Consider the following 16,536-nt stretch of genomic DNA (forward strand, 5'->3'; position numbering starts at 1 on the left):
TGCACCAATGGCTGTCGTCTACAGTTTACCTGCGATAGCCTCTGTTCATCGGTCCAGATCCATCTGTTCCTCGACCCACTTGATTCCTGGAACGCTGGGGCGAATTCGCATCGCTGACAGCTCCTGTCCGTTCGTCGCAAGGATAGGTGCAAGCTTCAAGTCAGCTGCTTGTTCCTGATCGATAGACCTGTCCAAGTCGCACAAACCTTTCTGATCGCTCTCGTGCCTGTCCGGGAGAACCGCACCAGCTTCTTCCAGCATCTGCACAATGTTTCCCCACTTTTTCTCTTGCGCTACCATTTCCTCGTTGCTCACGTGGGATATATACTCGGCTCTCCAGTCTCCGCTCTGCGCTACCATAAGCCTCCACTGACGCTCCCGATGCTCCTCTATAGCATGTTCCAGTGCATTAGTACTTCCATGATAAGTTTCTGCCGGCGCATTGACATCGGCTCCTGCAGCAATAAGCATCTGCACTATCCGCTCGTTGCATCCCTCACATGCTGCCTGTAGTGCATTGCCGTAATCGCCTCCCCCCTGAGCATTTACGTCGGCGCCGGCATCGAGAAGTATCTGCACTGTCCGCTCGTTGCGTCCCTCACATGCTGCCTGTAGTGCATTGCCGGAATCGCCTCCCCACTGAGCGTTTACGTCGGCGCCGGCATCGAGAAGTATCTGCACTGCCAGCTCTTCGCCTCCATAACATGCTGCCTGTAGTGCATTGCCGGAATCGTCTCCCCACTGAGCGTTTACGTCGGCACCGGCATTGAGAAGCATCTGCATGACCCGCTCGTGGCCGTTGAAAGATGCCGCCTGTAGTGCATTGCCGTACTCGCCTCCCTGAGCGTTTACGTCGGCGCCGGCATCGAGGAGCATTCGCACTATCCGCTCGTAGCTTCCTATACATGCTGCCTGTAGTGCATCGCTGAAGTAGCCTCCCTTAGCATTAGGATTTGCGCTACCTTTGAGTAATTCGTGGACAATTACTTCAAGTCCTAGGAGACTCGCATAGTATAGACCCGATCCCACAGAACCTTCCAAACTTCCGAGTCCATTATCACCGCCCTCAACAGTGCTCATCACAGCCCAGTGCTCCACAATACGCTGGTCAAAAAGGAATCGCAGCTCCCGCGCAACATCTGATGGCTGCTGCAATCGGAAATGATAGAACCACGAATTTGCTGTGTATCTGAGTAGAGGAAAAGTCACCGTGTCCTGCCTCTGAGAAAGCCTCTCATCGCAACCGCTGTAGTAGGTGAGGTAGGCCAAGCAGCTGTGAGTTAGAACTCTGTGTTCCCTTCCTTTCTCGAGATGGAAGCCCTTGGCTCTGCTTTGGATGATTCGAGTTGACTCAAGATATTCCTGAACCGAGAAATGGGCTAGCCTGACTCTTTCTATCAAAATGCGGTCACGCGAGAGAACATCCCACTCCTCTGCTTTGTACACTGTCACAAGGCCCGCCAAGATCTCTAGCGGATCCTCGAGCCCTGGACGGTCCTCTGTATCTACGTGCCCGTCTCCGGTCCAATCGATAATCGTGATTTCCCCAAGTTCCGCAAGGGTGAGTGGTGACTCAGAAAATGCCAGTAACCGGAGCATAGCGATAGCGTCGCGATGATAATCGTCCGATATACCGACCAGAATCCGTTCGTAAATCTCGTCTAAGGTCTGAGGTAAGCCATACAAGGCTTTCCTAACGGAACTGGGCTTAGTGGACTTGAGCTTCTTCAGCTCCTGAATTTGGCAATATGCCCAGCGGAACCTATCAAAAAGTCACGAGATCAGTTTCTGCAATTGCCAGCTACATGGGATAACATCACTTACATCCCGTCAGCTTTGCTGGTAATGGAATCCTCGATCAATTGCTTCATGTTGCCATCCAGTCGCGACAAGCGACGGTCCTCTTCGAGTTGAGACATTGTGTAACGACGAATGTCCTCGTTCACCGGATCTGTAGCTATTGGCATTGATGTCGCATGCAGCTTAGTCATTGCCTTCTCTATGTCCGGTATTTCTCGGCTGGTTGCTAGGAGCTTGACGGGACCTGCTTCATGCAAGACGCTTTCCAGCCACTTGAACAATCTGTGCCGGATATCATACTCTTCTCGGCACTCGTCCAGCGCATCTAGAAACAAGAATACCTCGTCATATGCATTGAAGCAAGACAACACCATTTTCTCCAGCTCACTGAGCCCTGGGGTGCTTCGATCGGGTCTGTCGTGCGCTTGTTGGAGTAAGGGCAAAGCTGGACCTTTCCAGCCCAATTGTGCGACAAGCGAGCGAAGCAGATCCACTAGTTGCTGCTTTCGATTGTCCGAAAAAGTGAAGTAGAAGACAGCATATCCAGCATTCGGCCGTCCTCCGCAATAGGATTTCACGTCTTCGATAGCAGTGGAGCAGAGAACAGTTTTACCACAGCCGGCTTTACCGTGCAGCCATAGGATACGTTCGGAGGCAGTTTTCCAGTTTTCATATGAATCTGAATTCAGTAACCAATCACCTGAGCCGGGATCCTGCAGCTGACGTGCCGAATTATGATTTGTCCATGGATCCGGCGGCGAGAGCCAGTCTACGATACTCTGGAACTTTTTTGCCCCAGCTTTGTGCTCTAAAGCCATTTCAAGGCGATGCTTCGCACCTTGATACTTCTCTCCATAGTTTGCTCCAGGTGTGACACCGAGTATGCCAAAAAGCGCATACGCCTTGTCTTCTTCACGAGTAGTGGTCCGACGAGCCATCCAACCGATTTTTACATTCGAATTGAATTTGTTGCATGTATCGTAGTCGTGCAAGACACGTTCGGGAACTCCTGTTGTCTTAGCGATAATGCCTTCGAGTCCTTCCCCTGCAAATTTTGCGCTACTTCCATTCGTGGATGCACCTTTATTCCCAATGACGTTCCATGCTCTGTCGACAAATATCACCGTAGGTGGTGCTAGCAATTCTTGTAGGGTCCAGCCCCGACGGAACCATTCACTTTGCGCGAACTGCTCCTCCACATTGCTACTCCTACCATCTACCGGGTGGGCGTCGGGCTTTCGGTTTTCGACGTCGTTGGAGACATCTGCCAAGTACGCGATGCACATTTCAGCATCGTGATACCAGTCGAACATCAAGTTCAGAGATTCTGAAAGCTCTGCGTTGTTCTCTTTGTTGATGCAACAAGTATCCACCCAAAGCCATTCTATTCCGGGCATGTGCTCTTTGACACATTCTGCAAATTGCACGATCTTCTCGTATCCACTGAAATGCGTGTTCTTCCCATCTCGTACATCTTGAAAAGTCACTTCCTGATGCTCGACCCACCGATGCGATAGAATCACGTATTTGGGGCGGTTATTTTGCCGAAAGGACGTGAATTGGAAGCGCTCGATGTTGAGGAGCCGCATGCTTGCATGTTGAAGTTGGGACGCTAAGGGTTGGTCTTCTGATGTCGCGATCGTGAAAGCAATGAGTAACGAACGGAAGCTGCGAGGCTGAAAGGATTGCGAGATTCGGGAGGAGAGGAGATCTGCCTAGACCACTTCCAGGTGTCACAAGGCTGAGGGCTGCATGTAGTTTCTACTGCGCCCATCGCGGCCCATGTGCCTCGCGCCACGACTTACATCGTGCTTCGGTGCTCAGCCTCAGGCGCCCACCGTGTGCGACTGCATGAATGCATCGCAAAGATTATGAACTGAATCAAACCAGCGTAATATCTTTGAGTTCATAGATGAAATACCTTATACACGAGCACAACTTGGAAAGCGAAAGTGCAGTCTCGACTCGTGAAGAACGAATGCGCGGAAGGCGGTCGCTCCCGGCTTGGCAGAAACGACAGCGCTCAGACGCCGATTCGAACTCGTCTACACGTTCATCCAGAAGTCCGTGTCGTGTCGCGCTCTCTCTCCAGTCGCTGTAGACTCGCACGGCCGCAACTTGCTCATCAGACCACACAACATCACACGAACTCCTCACTAAAAGCGTGGCACTGCCCAGACACGCAGACGTTTAATGCTATGCAATGTTTCTGCGATGGAAGTGAGCACGAGTGCTTGCGCCCATCTTTGCTCGTTCAGTAGGTACTACATCCAGCTCAGGCCTTGAATCTCGCTGCTACATAGGCGCTATGGCTTGTATCTCGGAGGGGCAAAATGCAGCTTCCTACAGTCTCAGCCTTATTCTCCCGCCAGGTAACCAGCTCATCGAGTAGATGACTCTCATGCCACGAGTAGTCAGGCAACGACCCTAACATGGCGACCGAAAAGATACCCAGGGCATTTCTAGCGCCCAGCAGATCGGCGTTTGTAGTCATCGATCCAGTCACTGATGAATATCATCGAATCCTGGACCGCGGTAATGCTGTGCAGCTACCGCTGTCTCAGAGCTACTTCGCGGTTTCATACGTATGGAACGATTGGAAAGAGCAACCTGACGACAAATATCCGAGCTGGAAACTCATACGGGAGCGACTGCTACAAGTTGGTAACACCGACCTGCCACTGTACGTAGCAAATGCATCGTCCTCTGAGATCGCGAAGAAATTGTCCTTGACAACGAACAAAGCGGAGCCACTGAGATGCTGGCTGGACTCTCAATGCATCAATCAAGACTTGCTTGCTGACAAAGCGTACTGGATTCCACGCATGAATGGAGTGTACTTTGACGCTAGCTGCACCGTGCTCTTGCTCCGAGATCTTGACCTCACGGCTCTGCATGAAGCTTTTAAGCTGATGAGCTGCCTGATTTTGGAAAACTTTGGGGGCGCTCAGCATTCCTCGCACCGATGTCTTTTCACTCCAAGCTGTATCTCTTTGAGGTCTTCTATCTCAACGGAGCTCGAAGAAGCGTGTCTGCAAGTCCTAGAGGCACTTTGGAGTGGGCCGTGGCGCAAGAGGGCTTGGGTCAGTTTGCCGAATCAGGGTAGTATGCTTCCTGATGAATTCACAGATTTTCCAAGAGATTCTACTCTCCGCCAAGTACATGCTGGTATGGGGAGATGCTTCTTCAGTCGCCTACATGAGTCTAGCGACGGTCGGGCGAATTGCGGCGTTCTTCTACTCTATTCATCCAGAAATGACTTGGTTGCACGAGTTCTGGACCTGGTGCAAACAATGCCATTGCCTTCGGGAATTCTACTCGGAAAAATGCGACATGGAGGCGACTCTATTGCAATTGGCAGAGAATTTGAACTCCACGCTTCCTTGCGATAAGTACTATGCTCTATGTGGCATTCTGGGCCTGAGTGACGTAAAATACGACAGCCAGCATAGCGCGGAGCAGGCCTTGAGCAACATCATTTCACACCTCACGAAGCAAGGCCGCATGGGCTGGATGTATGCCGTTCCTCCAAGCATCAGTAGCTCAGGAATATCGCTGTCGGATACATATATGTCACCATTTGTGCTTACAAAGAAGAAACGGCAATTCGCAGTGGCGAAGTATCAGGAGAGTTTTGTCTCTGACCGCTTCATGGGCTTTCCTGCAGTCGACATGGGCACTGTCGATCAGATCACAAGCCTGGGAACGATCCTTAAGCAGTCCGGCAAACGATTCGGTGAAGTTCTGAGTGACGGTCTGAACCGGAGAGCGCTCGACGGCCTTTGGGCCAATGCGTCAGCCGCCGAGAAAAGGTTACCAGCTATGCTATTTCGCCTGGGTTATGACACGATACATCCTTTCCGCGAAAGAGTCCTTTTCAAACAATTATGGAGCGCGCTGCGACTGGACTTGTCAGATTGGACTCTTGATTCTGTCGAGGAGCAGAGTTCTGCCTTGTGGCTTATGACCACGATTCTCCTCTTTATTAGAGCAGACTCGTTTGTGACAGACGATCCGATGCAGGAGCAGCTTGTGCGAATGGCGGCGGGTGAACTGCAAAATTTGTGCAAGGCCCTTGTGATGCAGCGCTGGCATGCTGTGTTCTGGTCGCTCAAGTCTGAAGGTGATGTATTATCGAGCAGCATGGTTTCCCTCGCCTGGATACAGGATGATGTCTCTGCTCGTGCGTGGTTAGGCCGAAGTGTTTGGAGCATCCGCACACAGCATAGCACTGATTCTCTCATGATAATTGCTGACAGCGCTTCTTCACTCATCAGGCACCCAGATAATGATGTCAAGAGGAGACCGGCCGATGGCTCCACCCAGCTGTCGGAGACTGATGCGACTTTCTTCGGCGTCACACTCTTGGTGCCTAAATTACTTCCGCTATTGACATCCAATAATGCAACCTTTCACGACAATCCTGCCGAGTTCTATGGCGATATGTTCGATAGGGCACTGGCAAGCGTCACAATGGCATTCACACAACTATCAACGGCGATATCAGACTCGTGGAATCAGAAAGCCAAATTTCTCATGATACCAAGACGCAAAGATGTCGTTCGTCCTTCAAGCGAGGGTGAACAAGACAGAAATATGCGAGATCTGGTTGGGCAGTTCCAAGACTTCTACTTTCTTGCACAAAGTAAGGACAGTGAGACCGATGCTGGACAGTCTTACGCGTTAGAGGAGTTGCAGAGCATATTTCCCTCTCTTGATCGAGAGCTTCTAGCTGACATACTGAGAATGCACGATCATAAGTATGCTTCCCCTATGGTCTCAACCCGGGAGACTTGGCTAAACACAATCATAGTTCGGAAAAAGCCACCGAGACATGCTTGGACATGACAGCAGATGCATCAACCGCACCAGCATTGCCGCCAGCAACAGCATCGCCACCAGCAACTGCACCGCCATCAGCAACGGTATCGATGGCACCAATCGCGCCAACACCACGAGTCGACTCCCTTCCACTCATATCATTCTCTTTCACGGGCACGCCATCATCACAAGTAGCGGCTAATACCAACATCGATTCTTGGGTTCAACACATTCAGCCGAGTATTCTTGACACATCTGTACCTCTGGTCTCGGAGCCAGAAAAGGATGTGAACGCCATAGCCAGCCACGCTATTGACAGCGCAAGATCAAGATCGAACAGTAACAATCCGTTCAGACGACACATGACCCCGAAACCTCATTAAAAAGATTCGAAGTGCCGCATCTCAGAGCACATTATTGGACCCAATCCGAAACGTTGCAAGAGCGCTCATGCTGGATATGGCATCCCGATTTAAAACGCTTTGCCTCCACCCTCGCTGCAAGACCAAAAGAGTCTGGAAGACATGACAGCCGGTAAGTTGCTTCGCTGTCAGCGCCATAGACCGGATCATCCAGGAGAACATAACAAGAGGCTCGAAGTAAAGCTCCGGGATCCGGACTTTCTCCGATTCGACGACCGTCGCAATGGTACAATTTCTTATCACAAGCAACGTTAATTAGCACAAAACCGTGCGGAGGGCTCGATAACGCCAAGGAATTTTTGTGCTTAGTCTTGCTTAGCAGTAGAGGGCTCAGCGAAGCCAAGCAAGCTATGTTGCTAGTCTATGGCCAGAGAAGTCCATCGGCCCAGGTACCAGGTCTTGTCCACCACGGAGCCTCCGGAGCGCCACTCGGACTACTACCGAACGCGACCAAGGCGGCACTTCAGATACTATCTGAACCATTGAGATGAGCTTGCGAGAGAGTGGAGGACATGGGCCAGCAAGGCACGAGCATACTGATGCCGTGCCACAGTCCACTGTGCAAGGCATTGGCACATGAAGAAGCAAGCACTGTTCTTGCCGCCAACGAATGAGTCCAACAGGCATAAGAGGCGGCAGTGTCGCTCATTCACGCATTTTTTCTTTGATGCTGCAAAGTGAGCCGGAACAGAGAGCTGATCAACGAAATGGAACTCGATCTAGACTCAACGGCCGCAGGCGTTCATCATTGGAACCCTGCATCCACATCAACATCGGCCCAAGATATCATTTTCCGGCTCGGCTATCATGTGAGACATACCATGAAGAAGTGCAGTCTGGGGATCTCGATGAAGCAAGCAAATCACACGACCAAATGCCGGTGAATTTGCCGTCTCGAGCTTCACAAAGCGTACAGCATGACTGCAGTCTCCAGACGCTGGGTAGAAAAGCAGTCGCGCCTTCGAAATCATGACTCGGTCGGCTGAGTGTTGCCCTTGACGTTCTGGAGCAATCGTTTCACTCGATCACGCGCGTACAGAGCAGGACAGCAAAAGCATACACCTCTGAACGCACCAGGAAAAGCACGAGCATCTCGCCGAGAGAAGCAAATCGAGATCCCCTAGCCTAGTAATCACGGAAGATCAGGCACTGCCATCAGTGCCATGAACATGGCCATTCATCCGGACATGCTATGATACGATTGAGACCACACGCTAGATACACATGTACCCTGCAGCACGCTACACTGCACTATTGAAAGTCTGTCTAGGACACAAGCACCATGATCGAACAAGAAGTGTAGATACCAGTCGCACTGCTCTCAGCAAGTACATAAATCAAAGCCTTGCGCCCACAAATTGAACATCGCATCCACCACTATTATCAAACAGCCCTCCCTTACCACACTCTATCTATTCAATCCACACAACAATGCACTTCACCTACATCACCCTCCTCCTCGCCGCCACAGCAGCCGCTCTCCCAGGCTCCCAGGGCACCTCGCCAAATGTCCTGAGCCTTCGAGCCACGCCACCATCAGACGATGGTGTAACATTCAAAGACGGCAGCGGGAAAACTATCGCTTGCTACGCAGGCTGCTACGTCAATTTCTGCGACGGTTACGGGTTTGAAGATGTACAGGACCAGCTCTTCTCATACTTGCTTATCTTGCTAATTGTTGTGGGTAGCTTTGCTGCAAACATTGTCCGAAATGCGTGAGTAGGAAAGGCTAGTGTTTTGTTACTTTGCTGAGTTTGGTACTGACATGCGGGATACTTAGACAGATTTGTGTGGATAGAGGGATTAAAAGAGGACATTGCTTCGACGGCGCATCAAGGCATGTCCGAATGCTCCTTTGCTGCGCAGCTGCTGGGCTTTTCGCGCAGGGGGAATTCAGTTTTCCAGCAGAAAATAGTCGTAACATCGAGCTTGCATCCTTCTCTCCCTTCGGCGCAATATACACTTACGGGTCATTGGGGGCTAGCCTCTCACGTGCATTGCCACCACTACAGCCATCAAGATGATAAGCATACCTGTGTCACAACCCATTAGCACTCACTCCCTGTTTCACTAACAACAACCACTTTCAGGAAAGGAAAGACTTACAACAAACCCCCAACACAATAATCCTCCCCCAATGCCTCTCCCATACATCCCCCATATTCTCCAAAACCTCATTCCGCTTCTCATCAACCTCCCTCCTCTTCTTCCCCTGCTGACCTGTCGTACTCGCCAAACTCGTAATCTCCAACAGCGTCGCCAGCGTAACAGAGATCAGCTGAGTTCCCTGCCTCGCATTTCCATGATTCGCGTTCTGCGATTGCCATGACTGAAGAGTACCATTATGCGTCGTAGATTGGAAGAGGTAAGCTCTCCCAACAATCGAAGCTTGAAAGTTTTGAGATGTTCGAACGATGAAAACGTGTTTCGTGCCAGAGAAGTTCCAAACCATGTCTCCGTGGCTTACGACGCAAGCTGCGAGACCTTGAAAGTTTGTGCCGGCGATGCTGAAGTGTGCCATGTCTTGACGGCCTACGGCGACGGACATGTTCCTGTGGTGTTGGTTGTTGTCGATTGAGGTCCAGGGTACTTGGTCAGTGGAGAAAGTGTAGATGGGCATGGCTTCGAAGGGTTTGATGGCCTTACGAGCTTTGAGAGTCGCCTGGGTTTCTTGACGGGGTTCTGCAGTGCCGAGGACTGTTGCGGGTATCGTGAGCCAGAGGTTCTCGAGAAGAGGATAGCCTTGTGCAAGTTCATGGTTGTGGACTCGGAGCAGCCTGATGAGTAGATTCGCGAATGCCATGACTTTTGCTGGAGGCATGTCTTCATGGTTGGTGACGAAGTCTAGGATGTCCACAAGCCTCTGCACTGGCGAAGCTCCGTAGTCAATATTCAGATATCTTCTGTGCTCCCCTGCCAAACTGTAAAGTGCGTACACATGATCGCAGAGTACTTGGCACTCATTGCTGGCATAGTTCTCAACAAGCTCGTAGAGTCTCCGAGGTTGATTTGATCGCTGAGCATCCAGTCTCTGGAGTGCCAGACGTGATGCGGGACTCGCATTCACAGTTTGCCAGATCCTTTTCGCTGGGGTGTCCAGCCTCTGGAATTGTTCGTTCAAGTCCCTTCGACTGAGCTGATAACAGAATGTCTCGAAGTCTGTCATCGGGAACTCGGCGTTGCCAGCTTTGAGCACAACTGTACGTGCCATGACCAATTCTTGTATGATCCATTTTCTTGTCCAGTAGCGCAGCTTGCAAAGTCTTTGCACTGAGCGCCAGTCATCTTCGTTCCTACTTTGATGTCTGCTCAAATATCGATAGACCGAATCGTCATCCTGGTTATACGTTGCTGCAGCATGCACGTACTCGAAAGCCTTTGTAACATCAGCCTTTTCGTCGGAGCTTTGCAACCAGACCAGGACTTTGTTCGCTTTCCCGTTTATATCAGCCATCAATTTGACTTGATGATTGCGTTCCTGGTCCGAGTTCTGGTTGATACATATCGCATCGATCCAGTACAAGTTGTCTGATTCTGCATCTCGGATGGCTTGAAGCGCTTTGTACAAATTCTTCCGTACTTTGATGACCGAGCCGTCTTGCAGATATATTTGATGTAGAGCGGCATCTTTTCCCCAGGTATATGATATCGCCGTATAGAGTGGGCTTGGGTCTATGTCTAGCATAAAGTGGTCAAGAGAGCATTGTATCTTCTCGCCTCTGCCGGCATGCAATCTCAACAAGCGGAATGTGTCAGCTGATTGAAGGTCCTCGTACTGGAATAAACGGCGGTATTCTTGCCGGCGAAGCATGGTCAACGATCGCAACCGGCCATCGATCAGCCATGTGTCGCACAAGGCATGTCTGTCGCAATGTGAATGTCTGGCACGACTCACTGAGAATGGCAAGCGACGAGAGTAGGTGGGCCTGGAGGCGGAGGCCATCCCACGGGGCACTTCTGGCGTGTCGAGGCTGGACGTGAAATCGAGGCCGCTTCACCTACTCTTCCCGCCTCAGCCTTGCCTTCCGCAAAATCAATATAAAGCGGCCTGCCAATGAGGCAGTGCAGTGGTACCTTATACTTCGCCATTAAGATGCCTTGGTGGCGGCGCGTCAGCCTCATTTCGAGGTTTGCCCGTTTCGCGATCCGCTACTCGAAGACACGTGCGATCGGCACATCGTCGCAGTGCATGATGCCCATACTTCTCCAACGACATGAGCGCCCAGTATAATGACCCAGCGCAGGAAGACGAGGATGAGAAGTATCGCAGACAGCAATGGTGGAATGGGATACAAAGCTTCTTCATCGTGGCTGCTCTTGCCATTGTGATCGCAGAGCTCGTGCTCGCAGTCCAGAGTCGCGGACTTGCGCAAAGAGCCTTCTCTATTGCCAATACAGCCAACGGAATAGCGACTGAGGCAGACGGCAATGCGAATCAGGCGAGTCTCCCATCTGCGATCGGCGGAATTGGCTGACGGAGAATAGGCCCTGGAATACACCTCTCAAGTCCAGAACATCACTGGACAAGTGAGCCAGCTGAATACAGAAGTCAACGGACAGGAAGAGCAATTGAGAAATCTGACAGAGAACTTCAACGGATTGCAAAGTATCGTCCGGGATTTGGAAAGTGCAATAGCTTCGGCAACCGGCGGCGGGTCAGCACCCATTCCCACTGGTAGTGATAGCGGATTTGGTTCAGGCTCGTCCTCCTCTTCTGGGTATAGGTCTGGAGGCGCGCTCGTGCCCAAGGCTCTTCCGGGATGGGCAATCGTGGCCACCATTGTTGTTAGTCTCCAGTAACCAGAGCATGGCCAACGTACTGTTGAACTTTGCTCAGGTTCGGGAGTCAAGCTCCCGATATGCACGAATGAGTTAATCCATCGACGACTTGGGGTCTGACACTTGAGCCCTTGTTGCTTCAGCTCACCAATATGCGTGAAGTGTTTCCTGTAGGCACTTGAGTTGTACTCTTTTTCGAGAGTCGCTAGCGCTGGCAGTAGAAAACTAGTAAAACTTAGCTGACCATGGCTCGAATAGTGCAGACGCTTCGGCACTATCGGGCCTAGAGCTTCCAGTCTCTAGCTGCTTGATCATACTGCACTTCGTCTCTTTGGAGAGCCAATGTAGACACGATGTTGTTTCGTGAGCTTGTAGCTCGCGACATGTCGTCTCGTTTCGTGGCCTGCAACATCTGTGAACAAGCATCTTACCCCGCACATGACCACGAAAAAGCGAGTCTCGGTCGTTTCTGTACACAAAGTAAGAGCATACGATTGGCACACGAAGTCAGCAAATGCTTAAACAAGTAATTCTATCGTAAGACGGAGATTTGCCGTTCGCCGCGACCGAGACCCGAGCGGACAACGTACGCGATCCACGCGTGCCATGGCGGAGCAGCAGCAAAGAGGCAACGAGCGACTTGTTGTCGAGTCGCGGAGCCTGAATCGTTGAAGAACCCACACATGGGGTAGCATAGCTGCATTGCAGGCTGCCCCCGGCAGGACGGATGGAAATACATGCCGAAGATTATACCCGCTGCACATGAGCCTGTAACAATCTTGAGATTGAGTTCTGCCACGAGATGACATCGTGGAGACGTTGTCGAAGGAGAAAGAGATACGTCCAGCCCCAGTTCTTGCATGAAGACTGTAATGGCGCTGTTTGAAATGCGACCTTGATGGTCGCAAGTGGTTAGTATATAATGCATGAGCCGTTTGCCTTCGGAAAGAGACCGCACGGCAGAGCATGCGTCCCCGGAGCTGCTGCTCGTGTCGATTCGAGGCCTGACCGAATCCTCCACATCTCATGATCCACAGGATGCAGTTCTTACCCCGCTATGGATCGAGCCCCGCCCAAATTTGCCAAACATGGCCTGTGGAGTGAGCAGTGCACACGAATGGCAGGCCGAGTGCTGCATGTCTTGACAACAATCGGCGTAAGAACAACGGTCTTGTTGTGGGCCGACGGCCGTCGTTATAAGAAAGGTAGATCTAGCTGTTAGCTGCTCCCTGGCAGCTTTCTCTATTCCCTTAACTTGTCCTGGATTGATTAAGTCACTTGCGAAATGGCTACTGAGCAGATTCCTGAGAAGGGCCTGGCTGGCGTGTGTGTGAATGAGGGTCCAGAGTTCAAGGTCGAAGTGCAGGAGGTGGACATTCCAGAGCCAAGTGAGTCGAATGCCATTATCGCTGGCGAGCAATTGCTATGCTTGTTGCTAACACATGATTCCAGAGAGCGGCGAGCTCCTTATTCGCCTTAATTGCACTGGGTTGTGCATGAGCGATGTCCATTTCATGCTTAACGATTGGGCCGTTCCACCAATGTCACAACTCGGAACAAAGTGTGCAGGACACGAGGTTCGAGGTCGACTCCGCAAGTGAATGTTGAAGTGAAGACTGACTTATATAGGGTGCCGGAGTTGTCGTCAAGCTAGGTCCAAACGTTCAAGGTTGGGAAGTCGGAGACCGTGCCGGTATCAAGCCTCTGTGGGACGTCTGCCATAACTGCGAGCATTGCTGGAATGGCCGAGAGAACTACTGCCAGAAAGGAGTGTACACAGGACTTGTTGCGGAAGGAACTTACCGCCAATACCTCGTCTCTCCGGCGATCTATACGAGCAGGATCCCAGACGGCGTGCCTGACGAGGTTGCTGGTCCGATCATGTGCTCAGCCAGTACGATGCACCGAGCGCTCGTCGATTCCGGATTGAAGGCTGGCGACTTCGTGGTCTTTCCCGGAGGAGGTGGTGGTGTCGGTATTCAGGGTGTACAGCTTGCAAAGGCCATGGGCATGCGTCCGATCGTCATTGACAGTGGAGAAGCCAAGTCAAAGTTGTCGAAAGAGCTTGGAGCGGAGGACTTTGTTGATTTCAAAGAGCATGCAGACGTGGCAGCCAGAGTGAAGGAAGTCGCTGGCGGAGTCGGTGCTCACGGCGTCCTGGTCACAGCATACCAAGCATATAAGGATTCCTTCTCGTACCTGGGAGATCGCATTGGAGGCAAGATCATGTGCATCGCATTGCCACCTGCTGGTACCGTCAACATGGGAACTGATCCCAACTTCTTGGTCTTCAAGAATGTCTCAGTCATCGGAACGTTGGTTGGAACAATGCAAGACACAGCTGCAGCGTTGGAGTATGCTCGTCGTGGACTGCTGAAGGGAATTGCAGAGGTTCGAGGCGTGTCACGATTCGACGAGAGCGTGCAGGCGCTGCGACGTGGAGAGGTGGCCGGCCGCATTGTCATCGACTTCAACAAGAAGTGATCATAGCATTTCAGGTTATTGTCGTATTTGTATGATGATGTACGCGCTTTCTGATGAGTAAACATTGCGAGAGCAAGACCACGTTGTTCCCTTCTCGGCCGGGCTGGCAGCGGAGCGCTCCCAGTTCAGTCAATATGTCCTCAAATATTGAACGGCAGTTTCACGCTTTGGTGAGCTCGCTCCGCTGACTGGACGCTCACGCAAACATGAGCGCGGCTAACAGGATCCCTTGGCGGTCAATGCACTCTCCCCAGCACCGCAACCGCGATCGAACTAGTCCACGCGCGATGAAGTTGTGATCTGCTCTGCCTCCGTCGTAAACATTCCGCTGCATCGCATTGGACATTTGCGTGTGAGCCTCCGCCTCGTCCGGCCGAACTTGTTGTGCTTGGACCGCGTCCGCCGCCTCTCGCCGTAGCCCCCAGCCCCCCGCGCCCACCGCTACTCAGCGCCGTGGCTTCAGACGACGACTCAATCCACACCACCCCTTCCCTCCGCGGCCTCGTGCCTCTCTTCAAGCTCGACGTTGACTCGCACCTGCACCTCGACTCCGCGCACGACCACCACGAGCAGGAGCGCAGCCTTGAGCCTTCCTCAGCCCAAGCCGCTGAGAGCCCGCCGCCCTTCTCCTCGCACGGCTTCCCTGCGCAATACTTCCCAGAGCCGTCGCCCGAAGAGCCATATCCGCTCACCACCGCGTGCGCGGCAGCCGGGCTCACTGCCACAGCGCCAGCCGGTCCAGCTCCGCCATTCCCATTTGAAGAGACTGAGGGACACGCTGCAGCATCCACTGTCGTTGCAGATACCAAGGCTGCGCTTCCTCGTGACACCAAAGACGGTAGATCCAGCAAAGATCTCGACGACGGAGAACCGCCACCGCCATACACAGAAGGCTCAAGTCCGCTCGAGGGCTTCACATACGTCATGGCCGCAGCAGGAGGAGCAGCGAGTATCATCACACAGGTCCAGCAGGGAGGGCCGGCGCCGATCAATACAGCGCTGGGAGGAGGTCAGCATCAACAGATCGCCATGATGCGCATGTGAAAGCTGATCACATGATATAGGTTCAGATGAGAACATTACTCTCGAGCTACGGTTTGTTGCCAGCAGCCTTCCACGAGCATAAGCACTTCTAACACATGACAGCGGCACTCGGTTCACGCTCTCCAGAGATGAACTCTTGACCTTGCCAGAATTCGTCCTGCTCTCTCTGTTCCCAAATGGCTTGTTGCCTGATGGACATATGAACAGCTACCATGACGGCGATGTCTACCCAGTCGACGTAAGAAACACCCGCTCGAAGCCGCTCACCCAGGCAAAGGCACACTCGCTTGATGAAATCACAAACGTCTTGAACACTGATGTATACTTATCTGACATTGTTTATCTTTCACAGTACGACCCACTCTCCCTGCAGTATATGCTCGAGTTCTTCCGTAATGTTGCACAAACAATTCCCAACACATCCGAGGAATCACAAGGACAATCAAGCGACCCACTTGCGCCTAACACTATGCCAATCGAGCCAATGGCCGGCAATGCTCGCGACATGCTGCAAGATCGCGCTGGTATCATTGTTCTCCGAGAAGATCTTGACTTTTACGCCATTCCGCCTCGCAAGGATATTGAGCAAATGGAGATGATTAGCATCAAGCGTGCGGCAAGCAGAGCTCTCCTGAAGCAAGATGGCATTTTCTCCGGCCTGAGAAAGAGCGAGGAGCCGGGCACTACAGAGCAACATCTCATCGAAATGCTGACAGCTGGGTGAGCTGAACAAGTGCTGCCACACGTCTGAATCAATTTTTGCTAATTCTTCTGCAGCGGCTTCAATCACGACGATACGTGGGGCCATCGGGCAGCCGAGCCACAAAAAGCTGTGATCTGTTCGATCGCACTTGCACGTCTTCGCACAGACATCAAAGGCGACTCTGCCGGTGCTGCGAACGCTGTTGGCATGGCACAGAAGCTTCTACTGTTCTGGCGAAAGCCAGCGAGAAGATGTTGGTGGGAGGGTGTTGAGCTTGACAACGTTGAAGGTGTTGACGGCAAGCTCAAGGTTTGGATTAGGCGAGTGTGGACGTTGGAGATGGCAAGTATCTCTCGAGACCCAATTGCTGCGTAATGGCACTGACTGTGAACAGAGCGTGATAGGACTGCGCTGATTTCGCCGACTGGCCCGACTCACATTACCCGTGTAACCTTACAATTCCCTGAAGGTTCCGACCTCACC

At 52.1% G+C, this 16,536-nt stretch overlaps 7 protein-coding genes across 7 annotated transcripts; 5 read left to right on the forward strand and 2 right to left on the reverse strand.

Annotated features, from left to right (window-relative positions):
- Positions 1–45: 45 nt before the first annotated feature.
- On the reverse strand, positions 46–3,389 carry CKM354_000425600 (uncharacterized protein; the record flags this gene model as incomplete). The annotated part of the gene is made up of 2 exons (XM_044799488.1): positions 46–1,762; positions 1,825–3,389. 2 exons carry the CDS (start codon positions 3,387–3,389, stop codon positions 46–48), a joined length of 3,282 nt encoding a protein of 1,093 aa, XP_044655423.1.
- An 843-nt stretch (positions 3,390–4,232) lies between these two features.
- Positions 4,233–7,004, forward strand: CKM354_000425700 (uncharacterized protein; the record flags this gene model as incomplete). Its single annotated transcript, XM_044799489.1, has 3 exons — positions 4,233–4,883; positions 4,930–6,560; positions 6,614–7,004. The coding sequence occupies 3 exons, from the start codon at positions 4,233–4,235 to the stop codon at positions 7,002–7,004; spliced, it is 2,673 nt and encodes an 890-aa protein (XP_044655424.1).
- A 1,470-nt stretch (positions 7,005–8,474) lies between these two features.
- CKM354_000425800 (uncharacterized protein) lies at positions 8,475–8,762 on the forward strand (the record flags this gene model as incomplete). The annotated part of the gene is made up of 1 exon (XM_044799490.1): positions 8,475–8,762. One exon carries the CDS (start codon positions 8,475–8,477, stop codon positions 8,760–8,762), a length of 288 nt encoding a protein of 95 aa, XP_044655425.1.
- Positions 8,763–9,232: 470 nt separating this feature from the next.
- On the reverse strand, positions 9,233–10,854 carry CKM354_000425900 (uncharacterized protein; the record flags this gene model as incomplete). Its single annotated transcript, XM_044799491.1, has 2 exons — positions 9,233–9,330; positions 9,384–10,854. 2 exons carry the CDS (start codon positions 10,852–10,854, stop codon positions 9,233–9,235), a joined length of 1,569 nt encoding a protein of 522 aa, XP_044655426.1.
- A 403-nt stretch (positions 10,855–11,257) lies between these two features.
- CKM354_000426000 (uncharacterized protein) lies at positions 11,258–11,843 on the forward strand (the record flags this gene model as incomplete). Its single annotated transcript, XM_044799492.1, has 2 exons — positions 11,258–11,482; positions 11,529–11,843. 2 exons carry the CDS (start codon positions 11,258–11,260, stop codon positions 11,841–11,843), a joined length of 540 nt encoding a protein of 179 aa, XP_044655427.1.
- A 1,264-nt stretch (positions 11,844–13,107) lies between these two features.
- On the forward strand, positions 13,108–14,306 carry CKM354_000426100 (uncharacterized protein; the record flags this gene model as incomplete). The annotated part of the gene is made up of 3 exons (XM_044799493.1): positions 13,108–13,210; positions 13,275–13,399; positions 13,452–14,306. The coding sequence occupies 3 exons, from the start codon at positions 13,108–13,110 to the stop codon at positions 14,304–14,306; spliced, it is 1,083 nt and encodes a 360-aa protein (XP_044655428.1).
- Positions 14,307–15,230: 924 nt separating this feature from the next.
- CKM354_000426200 (uncharacterized protein) lies at positions 15,231–16,468 on the forward strand (the record flags this gene model as incomplete). The annotated part of the gene is made up of 6 exons (XM_044799494.1): positions 15,231–15,315; positions 15,371–15,401; positions 15,453–15,588; positions 15,703–16,070; positions 16,128–16,395; positions 16,448–16,468. The coding sequence occupies 6 exons, from the start codon at positions 15,231–15,233 to the stop codon at positions 16,466–16,468; spliced, it is 909 nt and encodes a 302-aa protein (XP_044655429.1).
- Positions 16,469–16,536: the final 68 nt, after the last annotated feature.

The sequence above is a fragment of the Cercospora kikuchii genome, assembly GCF_019650295.1.
Source record: "Cercospora kikuchii DNA, contig_00002, whole genome shotgun sequence".
Lineage (NCBI taxonomy): Eukaryota > Fungi > Ascomycota > Dothideomycetes > Mycosphaerellales > Mycosphaerellaceae > Cercospora > Cercospora kikuchii.